The 11,268-nt window shown below is 38.4% G+C and overlaps 1 protein-coding gene across 3 annotated transcripts in view; it reads left to right on the top strand.

The window, feature by feature from the left end:
- Nucleotides 1-11,268, top strand: part of ect2 (epithelial cell transforming 2) — a 91,121-nt gene that overhangs the window by 57,248 nt on the left and 22,605 nt on the right. For all 3 annotated transcript variants that reach the window (XM_019882639.1, XM_019882636.1, XM_019882638.1), the window contains 4 exons: nucleotides 2,795-2,905; nucleotides 3,399-3,495; nucleotides 6,995-7,076; nucleotides 8,939-9,017. In XM_019882639.1, coding sequence (XP_019738198.1) covers nucleotides 2,795-2,905; nucleotides 3,399-3,495; nucleotides 6,995-7,076; nucleotides 8,939-9,017 — 369 coding nt within the window. The remainder of the gene's footprint in view (nucleotides 1-2,794; nucleotides 2,906-3,398; nucleotides 3,496-6,994; nucleotides 7,077-8,938; nucleotides 9,018-11,268) is intronic.

Below are 11,268 nucleotides of genomic sequence, written 5' to 3'. Positions count from 1 at the left end.
TTTTTTTTTTTTTTACTCTATTAATACCTTTCATTGTTTCTCGTAGAAAAAATATATTTTTTTTTCAATTGATTGTCTTGTAATTGCATTATTTTCATCAGTAGTAGTGGTAATAGTAGGATTTTCTTATGTGTCTTATTTTTATTTGACACAGGTCTTCATGTAGAAGAGACAGAGGATAATGAAGCTGTAGTTTCCACATTGTTAGACCTACAAAGACTACTATCAACCAAGCACCTACCAGCTGTGCGCCAATGGGTTCAGGTTTGTAGATGTAGAACATCACTTATAAATAAATTAACCATTTGTCATTTATGTAAACATTAATTGTAGGGATGTACAATAACTTTTTTCCAGTGATATACTACACACTACATACCGTACATATTTCGTGACCTTCTTAAAATGATGTCCCAAGTCACTTTTTCAGAAAACATGAAAAACTGAACCACATTCTGATTATCTTCTATGTATTGATAATTTCATTTTAGGCTTAGAATTGAATGATTTCTTTAACTATTTTCGATTTTAGCAAAGGTGTCCAGCATCCCGAGGAGATGTTTAAGGCAAACAAAAAATAAACTGATTAAATAATAAATTAACTCCAAATATGACTTCGAGTCTAACATACAAATATCATTCAAATAATCAATCATCCGTCTAAATATAACACCTAACATGCGTCATGGTAAAATAGTTACCAATTACCTGAATATCGCCCGGTTTACAGTGACGATTACAAACGATCACAGGTATATCAAGTTGAGAAAAGTGGCATGCAAACCTCAGAGGCTATCAGCCTTCACAGGCACGTCATCCTCCCTTCACTTCCTGGTCTCAGTCTCACTCGGCTACATGTTCCCACAAGTTTTTAATCCAGCGCTGCTTTTAAAGTGACAATGCTACATTTGTTCAAAACTAAGTATGGTTTGCCTGGTTTATATGTATATATATATATATACACATATATATATACATACACATATACATATACATACACATATACATATATATATACACACATATATATACATATGTATATATATATATATATATATATATATATATATATGTGACTAGATAATATCTCGTATGATTGCAAATATCAGAATTAGTGTACATATCGTGTACAGTGTATCTGGAAAGTAGAACGCTCCACTTTATCCACATTTTGTTGGTACCACCTTATTGCAAATTGGATTAAATTCATTTTTTTCCACAAACTTGTGGATCATGAAAGTTAAAAAGGCTTTCCAAACCATTTTTGGTAAATTTATTAAAAATAAAAAACTAAACGTATGATCTAGTTATCCTTGATCTATCTATAATGTAGAGTGATATATTCAAGTCCACATGCAAGAGGTGAACATTTGCAACCTAGAGAGACCACATAAACATCTTTACAGCTTTGAAACTTAATAAAACAAACTTTTAAAAGTAAAAGTAAAGAGTATCAAATATTGTACCGTATATTAAACACAAAAATGTTCAATCGAATCATACAACCTTCTCCATTAAAACTCCACAAGTTTAATGGTGCAGCAACTTCTGCAAATATGACATTACTCATAGGTATATATTGCCTGGTCTTTGAAAATAAAGACTTTCAGGAGAGTTTAGTTGGGGACCTTCTCTTCCTCTTCCTGCTTTTCTTCTGTTACGCTGCACACCTCAAAACAGTAGTGCTGCCAAGATTAGTCGCTTGATCATGACTTTGTAAATTTCGTAGTCAACGAGTCGTTTATTTGTTTTATTTGGCACTTTGATTTTCTCTTGAAACTGCCTCGTCTCTCTCGTTCAGAGAGAGAGAGAGAGAGAGAGAGAGAGCGAGAGCAGGGTGAGGGAGAGAAATGGGGGGAGGAGGTGGGTGGGGGAGAGAGAGATGGGCACTTTACCTTGCTTTACTTTTTGCTGGTCCGTCCTCCATCTCCTGGGCACCCTTCCATCATCGTCCCTCCGGCCTTAGTCATAAAATGATCGGCCTCCATCCCGGTCTGTCCTCATTCTTTTTAAGCGCTTCCATCTTTACATTTAACCGGTAACCCCCCCCCCCCCCCTACACACACAAAAAGCGGCCGTGCATGAGGCCGTGTGAGAGAGGCTAACGGCAGAAATCGCATTGTATTGTTCATAGGCATTCTTCAAAGCTCATTCAGCTGGCTTGTATGGAGGCATGGGTTCGATTCCCACTTCTGTCACCGTGTTGTGTTATTGTATTAGAGAAAGAGAGAGAGAGAGAGAGACACAGAGGAAGAGAGAAAAGAGGAATGTGTACAGCAAAGCTGCTTCCAGCTATTTTTTTAAATGTAGATCAGTAGTTCTTAACCTTGTTAGAGGTACCGAACCCAACCAGTTGAGATGCACATTCAACGAACCCTTCATTAGTGAAAAATAAAAATAAGATTTTTTCAAATTCAAGACATAAAAAAACGCATTTATTAAAAACAGAAAAACAGTTAAATAACATTTCAAGACAGAAGTGTATGTTTTTTTAATTGTGCACAAAATGGACCAACCAGTGATGGCCAAGCAGGTGAGTCATAACTTATTGACATGTTGAGTTGGGTGTGTCTTAACCTCCATGGCAGAGGCTCCGTCGAACCCCTGAGACCGATTCACCGAACCCCTAGGGTTCGATTGAACCCAGGTTAAGAACCACTGATGGAGATGCTTTGTTTTTGTAGCTGTAAGTCGCAAACCCAAAAGTGGGTCGCTGAGCCATTTAAGACGTCGTGGACACCACTCCCCTATGACCATCCTCAATCTAACTTTTTCCGATGTTTTCTCTCCGTAGTCAAAGGAGCTTGTGAAGGCCTACCCTCCCTTTGTCAACTTTTTCGAAATGAGCAAGGATACTATTGTTCGGTGTGAGAAACAAAAGCCACGCTTCCATGCATTTCTCAAGGTATGATTTTTTTTTTCAGTTACAATCAGCAATATAATAATTGTTGGAAAATGGTATGGAAATAACAATGATTTTGTTCGCTTTTTTTTCCAGAAAGCGACGACTGTACATTATTTTAGCCTCATGAAATCATTTTAAAATGATATATCCATAAGATAAATGTCTTAATAATGTAAAATAAATCAATTTTTCCTAAATGTAAATACAGTAATCCCTCATTTATCGTGGGGGTTACCTTCCAAAAAGAACCCATGATAAGTGAAATAAAAAAGTAGTCATCTTTTTTTTTTACAATTATTAAATACACAATACTGTAATTAATGAAACCAGAGATTAAACCTTTTTTCAGGCCCAAGCATGAAAGCAAAAGGCAAAAAAAAAAAATTATAACGTGAAGCACTTTGAGCTGCATTCTTTCATATGAAAAGCTCCTAATTAATGAAGTTTGACCGAGTTAGTGATTATGCTATTCCTCTTCCGATTTTATCTGTAGATCAACCAGGCCAAGCCAGAATGTGGCCGACAGGCACTAGTCGAGCTTCTCATCAGACCTGTACAGAGACTTCCCAGTGTGGCTCTCCTTCTAAATGGTAACTGACACTCAGATATGTTGGATGTTGCATGGTGTTTCTGGTAGCAAGCTTGTCCACCTCACAGCTAACAGTTCTGGGTTTGAATCTTATGTCAAACGTTTTTTGTTTACAGTTTGCATGTTCTCTCTGTACTTTGGTGTATTTTCTCTTTGTTATGGCTTTCAGTGCACATTCAAAAGACAAACTTTCTACGGTTTCTAGTTTTGCAAAATTGTGTTATTCTTCATGCAGCGCTCACAGGACTTCCCCAAACTAACCATTAAAAATGTACATTGTCTTGTAGGCTGTAGTTACATTCAATATAGGTTATCACCACGCTTATAAACAATCCTAGTTAGTCATATAATATGCGTGTGGTTTGAGGTGAGCGATACGGACAAAAAAAATTATATCCCGATATAATTTCCTTAATATGTATGAAAAACATAGTTCGTGTGGAGCAGTGTTTTTCAAACTTTTTTGAGCCAAGGCACACTTGTTTCATTGAAAATAATGTCGCGGCACACCACTAGCTGAAAATGTGAACACCCCCCACCCCCCCGCTTATTTTAACAATTAACGTGTTATATTGTTACTATAACCGTTTTTAACATTGAAGAATGACGTTATAACAGCTTGAATTGGAATCAAATGAACACAAAGAAAACTATTTTATCATCTTTCATATTTATTGTTTCACTGTCGTCCTGCATTCATGCGTCACAAATTTGCTTGTCTCTCGTAGAAACACAAAGCAATTGGCTAGCTGTTGCTGCCCCCTAGCGGTATGGGAGGGTACTACATGATTACTTTCTGGGCGAAAGACCGCACAGGCATACAAATTGGATATTTTCCCGCAGCACACCTGACAATGTCTCGCGGCACACCAATGTGCTGCGGCACACGAGTTGAAAAACACTGGTATAGACCAAACAATAAAATGAAAAAAAGACAAAATAACATAAAACACAATATCCAGTGGGCAAATTCATGCCATTGGAAATATAAGTTTGTTTAACCACTTTTCAAGGCACAAGCATTTTCAAGATCTGCGCTTGCGGGTTAATGTTCGGTTGGCTGCTGTAGATGAGCACTTGGACAAAAGAAAACAGGCAGCGGGGGAAACAGATTGGGCATGCACTTGCACCTGACACAAGTGCAGACCCGTGCAGCAGCTTGGCTCTGCAGGTACGAGTGCATGTAGTGCGCTCCTGGCTCATAACTTGACACAGTGGAATACACCAGGAGACTAAAAGCATTTGCAGGAAAGGATGGAGGGGTAGTTTGGATCGGCGGGATAATGTGACATGTGCATCAGCGGCAACAAAAATGAATGCAACTTCCGACTTGCCTTTGACAACGCATGGTTTACGTCATGCGTGCGTTGTTCCTACGTAGCAATGTCCCATGAGATATCTCAGACATAAAAGGGAGCTAGAGCACGCTGGTCAGGCGTCTTGCTGCATTTCATTTTTGGTCAATGCCAAAGAACCAAGAATCCAACAACGTAGAACATGCCACACTATACAACTAGACCAGGGGCCAGCAACCAAAAATGTTGAAAGAGCCATATAGGACGAAGAAAACAAAAACAAATATGTCTGGAGACGCAAAAAAAATAAAAGCCTTCCATAAAACTTACAATGAAAGAAACACATGCTGTATGTATGTAGGAGACTGGACTGTCTCAGAATCGTTTCTTATTCATTCCTTTGTTGTGTGTTCACAAACGCCCCCATAGAATTTATTTATGTGATTTCCTCGCTTGATTTTTTGTTTTGGTGCATTATTTTCGCTTTTCTTAGTGTCAGTGAAGTGATCATGAATTTCCGTTTTTCGGAGGCTGTCTTCGGAATAAATAACTACGAATTAAGTCTGATAGTTCTGTTGGAGCTATGATCAAGGAAATGCCAATGCGTTTTTCGGAGGCGGTCATGAACGCCTCTCGAGTTGAACGTGAAGAGAGAAGGCACGGAGTCGGACGCAGACGTGTCTGTGTTTGTCGAGACTGTTAAAAGCATAAAGAAAGTACGTTTTGAAAAGACAACACCACAGCTCTCCTTTTTCGGAGCTGCAACATGTATCTATATCTATTTGAGCTATATTAGCCGACTGTCAAAATCTTTTTCCATTTTCAAAATTTTTTATAAAGCTCCAGGGAGCCACTAGATATTGCTAAAGAGCCGCATTCGGCTCTGGAGCCGCGTGTTGCCGACCGCCGAACTAGACAAACAGAAAATCTGACATGCCAGATTTTCTCCGTTGTGATTGTGAAGTATCCCTGACACCAAACAACCAATCATTGAGTATGTCTTACTACGAGGGTTACTCCGTGTCAAGACAACTCAAAACTGGCCACGGCCGTGAACATTTGTCTGTGACACGTTCGTGTAGTCCAGGGGTCGGCAACCCAAAATGTTGAAAGAGCCATTTTGGACCAAAAAAAAAAAAACCCCAAAACAGATATGTCTGGAGGCGCAAAAAATTAAAAGCCTTGTAATGAAGGCAACACATGCTGTATGTATCTATATTAGCTGTTAGCCTACTATCAAAATGACTAAGTTGGCTACAAATACACAATGAGCTTTCCCGATTAACGGTTTTTTTTTTTCCCTGCAGTGCATCCTGTAGAGCAGGGTTGCCCAACCTTTTTTAACCGAGGATCTACTTTTCGATCAACCAACCTCCCGCGATCGACCCATTACCATACACGCGCGCATACGCACGTACTTACACGCGCATGCCATAATGAGCAACAGCCATAATGGCCCCCAAGATGAACGAGGCATGGGACATACTTTTGCGGCGTGTTAACTATCGTAGCTCACGTGTCCCGTTTAAAAATGCTTCTGTCCGTGCTCCAGATTCTTATTCTTTGCCATTACCCTCCGTGAATTGTACATGAAATGCCGTTCATCCCGTCCTGCTAATAGAAACGTGTGTCGCAGGCTATGATGCGAATCTTCGTTGACAGAAATATTGAAATTTAATATTTATTTTACACATTTTTACAGCATTGGAAAACTTGAAGAATGTTTGTGTCATCTTTGTCCTCCAATAGAAACCATATTAAAACAAAAAATATATTTCTCTCTCCCATCTTTTTCCATTTTCAACCATTTTTGAAAAAGCTACAGGGAGCCTCTAGAGCGGCACGAAAGAGCCACATGCGGCTCTAGAGCCGCAGGTTGCCGACCCCCGGTGTAGTCTGACCTCATCATGAAACAGTTTGAATTATGATGTGCAGATTAGAACCCAACAAAAAGTCAAAGGGTTAATCATGTTATCTGCAACAGTTATGATCTCACAGCCTTATGTGCTCAAAGCCCAATGAAGACACCAAATTGGCCAGAGGTGTGAGTATGATTGGGTGGTGGTTTATATGTGACCTGATGACAAGGGTGTAATACACATCATGACATGAGTCAGTTGTGATATACTCCAGCTCACCTATGATGCTGAACAGCAATTTTTCTGTGTCTCTTTAAAATACTGTTTTGTTTTTTTTAACCACCAGACATAAGGAAGCACACATCAGATGACAACCCTGACAAGCTGAAACTGGAGAAAGCAATTGAGTCTCTAAAAGAAGTTATGACGTGAGTTTCCATGTCTTCACTCTCATTTGTAGTTATCAATCACCATATCATCACATCAATAACACCTGACTCAATTTTGCCAAACTTTTTTGCCAATGTCAGTTATTTACAGGACATAAATATATAGTTCACAGCAGATGTTGCAAAAATATAAAAGACAAAAGATGAGAATAAACAATAAATGATTTAAGTGCACAAACATACAATATGTATATATTTATACTGTATTTTCGCGACCATACCATGCACCGTATTAAAAAGTGCAGCCTCAGATTGGGTGCTATTTCTGTATTGAACAAATACATAAGCCACATTGTATTATTCGACAAAGGCATGGTAAAACATATGCTACCTTAAAAAATACGGTAGCATGCATGCACGCTAGCATATGTTTTTAAAAAGGAAGCGGGATCAAAGTTGAGTTTGGTTGTACTTTATTAAGTATTGTGCTCACGTTATTTATGGATTCATTCTCATCCACAAATCCTTCAGTCTTCATCTTTTACATCTGAACAGCTGGCCTAGTTCTCCATCAAACACGCTAAGTTACTTCTCTTAATAAAAATAAACTATTTACCTGCTCACTATTCAAAAGAACTCACACAACTGAATGAATAAATTCAGCAAGCACGTTCTACCCTTCAACTGATTTTTTCCGATTATGAAAAACCAAGTCAGAATAAAAATTAAACAATTTTGCTCCTTTTCACGTCTATATTTTTATGAGCATTTCTCGTGTGAAGCAATTGTTCATTTCAAACAATTCTGAGTAGTTATGAGAGAATAATGTTAGTTTTGTCAGAAAATTTTTAATAGCTGATCTTCTGTGTGGAATTATATTTCATTCAACAGGGAATATTTTCATACAGTATTTTCCCCTGCCTAATGTTATTTTGACCTAATAAAAATACCAAAAACGTTGAGGACTGTTTTGTCATTTCTAATTCCACTATGTTCGTTTATATTCTAGGTTTGTGGCTCTCTCTAGTTTCAGTGTCAATATCAAGACACTTTATACATGTTCAGTGCTGTGAAGAAGTATTTTTCCCCTTCCTGATTTCTGTGTTCTTTGCATGTTTATCACACATAAAGGTTTGCTTCATCAAACCAATTTCAAAATCACAGGGGAACCTAAGGAAATACAAAATGCAGTTTCTAAATGCCAAATTAAGGAAATCGGGAAAGGAGCAAATACTTTTTCATGACACTGTTCTATCCAAGCTAGAATTTTGATATTATATTGACAGTGGATTCCATTAGGTGAAGAAAAAAAAGTAGTGTGTTTCCAGTAACCCGACCGACCGAGAATTTCTACGCCGAAAAAAAACTTTACGGTCTGCATTTTTTTCAAACAACCCTCTACATTTTTGTGTAGAGGGGTTACATCGGTGCAAACTCTCGCTATATTCACGTTGAGCGCGTGCGTCATTTGCCCTGTCGTCTGTCAACAACATTGAAACATGGCGGCGGCCGCGATCTCCGACGACAGTTTAAACCGCGTTTTCTGTGTTACAGTCGTGTGCTCGCACCGTAATGTTAAGAAAATAGCATCCATTGATGTATCGAAAAAATAAAGCGACTATTTGATGAACACCACGGGCCGAGTAAAAACCGAGGGCGGAGGCGGCGGCGCACCCCGGCCCCCGAGTCCGGAGCGGGGAGAAAACTAAATAAGCGGCGCCACCGGCCGCGGAGCGGCGGGTTCAATGTCTTCTTGTTTTATGGTTATCTTGTTTAAATTTTTGATGGGGAAAAAAAAAGATTAAAAAAAAAAACTTTGTCCGACCTACTGACCCTATGCTGAAATTTCTTGTTACCTTTTTTGTTTGGCCTTATAATAACTGTACTGTACTTTTCACCAGTCACATTAACGAGGACAAGAGGAAGACAGATGGTCAGAAGCAGATCTTTGATGTTGTTTATGAAGTTGACGGATGTCCAGTAAGTCTGAGTTTATCTCATTTTTCTTTGTATAAGACTACTACTACTACTACGTTGAAAACACGTAAACTTGACATTGCAAGGTCCAGAACTCCCAGTGATGCTTCATGTTGCATCATCCCTCCGTATGGATGAGCAGCAGGGCTGCCACAACCGATTATTTTGCTATTCGACTAATCACCAACAGTCATCTCGATGAGTCAACTAATCAAAACATATATACAGTAAATTGCGGCATATCGCAACAGCAACCATCATTAGCTTACAACCTGAATTATTTAAGGTATGTACACATTAAGAACAAAGATTATTAAGATTATTATTGAACTTTTATTAAACCTTCAGCTTGTACCAGCATTCCTGACATGTTTATAAATGCTGGCACAACTTAAATTGAAGGCGATACTGTGGCCAATAATTTTGAGGTCTAAATGTTTCGTCCATTTTAAAACTGAACCAAAAACTAAATACCATGCAGAGTTGCACTAATTACTCTGAAGATATCTATAGATACAAAAACACATTTCACTCTTCTTCAGCACATCAGTGAAAAATGGATAGATGGATAGATAAATTCCTTAAAGATTAGGAAGAACATCCCATATTTTACAGACTATAAGTCGCTCCTGAGCATAAGTCGCACCAGCCATAAAATAATAAAGAAGAAAAAAACAAGTCGCCCTGGAGATGTCGCATTTTTGGGGGGAAATTTATTTGATAAAATCCAACACCAAGAACAGACATGTCATCTTGAAAGATTTTTTAAATAAAAAATAAAATCGAGAACAACAGGCTTAATAGGTGTACAATATAATCACGTTACATGACTCATAAACAACGAACGGTGAACACGCCTGGTCTTTTCACATACAATATTAATAGTTATTCAGATAAATACAGCATAAAAAACATGCTAAAAGTTTATCAAATCATTCGTTTCACTCCAAATCACGAAATCCAACGAAATCTCCATCCTAGGTGTCACTTTTAAACAACTCCGATGCGGCGCTTCCTCTTCTATGTTGCTTATGTCAGCGTTATCGTCGGTTGCAGGTCTAATTATTCTGGCTTTCCTGAATACTACTAACATGATGGTCCAAACTTTATTTCTGCTGCTCCATTCCCGTTTTCGGCTGCATATTTCACTACTTGCATCTTGTAATCTGCAGAATATGATTTTCTTTTCAGTGCCATTTTTGTTTAGCCCTTCTCAGTTGTTTTTATTCAGTCTCGATAGTATTATTTTAAGTTACTGCCAATGTTGAAGTCATCAACGCTGTTCTAGAGCGTCCTCATGTGGTTGGTTCAATGTGAAAACGTGAAATGGTACAATAATGTCTTAATAATTTCTCGCATAAATCGCACCCCACGGCCAAGCTGAAAAAAAATGTGATTTATTGTCTGGAAAATACGGTATTTATTTGACATATTTTATAATTATAATTTACTTATCCATAGTACAGTCATATCTCGGTTTTTGACCATAATTCGTTCCAGAAGGCTGTTCGAAAAGCGATTTGTTCGAAATCTGAAACTATTTTATTAGCCCATAATTAGGGACTAGTACACTATGCAGAAATAACAAAAAAAAAAACAGTCAGATTTGCGTAAATCACAACAAACACGTCTGCTCACAATGAACTTTACATGAGGAAGGGACCGTCACTTCCTCGAGTAAGGAAGCCGAGAGGAGTCGAGTGGCATATTCGGGTTTGCTCAGTTTGGTCGAAAACCGGTTTTCGGTCGTCAGCCGAGGCGTAAAAATCTCACATTTTCTTGTCGAAATCCCATTTGGTCGAGAACAGAGACGTTTGAAAACCGAGGTTTGACTGTATATAATAAGCATGATAATGGAACACTCTCAATTGACCCTAGGTTTGAGTGTGAGCGCAGATGGTTGTGTGTGCCCTGCAAAGACAGCTGGGATAGGCTCCAGCACGCCCCACAACTCTTGTGAGGATAAGCGGATTAGAAAATGAATGGATGGATGGATAGTATATAATAAATTGAAAATTTAAACAAATCTCTCCCCATTGATTTAGATTCGCATATTTCTATGAGACAAAATGACTTAAGAGCCACACTAGCTATTTTGCCATCTTAAAAAGCAAATTTGAGAAACCATAAGATCTCGACATTAAACTGCCTCGCCAGGATGGGACAAACGCTGCTAGCTCAAGTCAGCCGTAATGCCGCGAAACAATGCAGGAGCAACTTCAAAATAAAAGCCTACCAAGGCATGGATATCAAC

This window comes from Hippocampus comes, unplaced genomic scaffold, assembly GCF_001891065.2.
Source record: "Hippocampus comes isolate QL1 unplaced genomic scaffold, H_comes_QL1_v1.1 scaffold384, whole genome shotgun sequence".
NCBI classification, from domain to species: domain Eukaryota; kingdom Metazoa; phylum Chordata; class Actinopteri; order Syngnathiformes; family Syngnathidae; genus Hippocampus; species Hippocampus comes.
The sequence above is the reverse complement of the archived record's forward strand: the minus strand, read 5'-3'. Positions and strand labels throughout refer to the sequence as shown.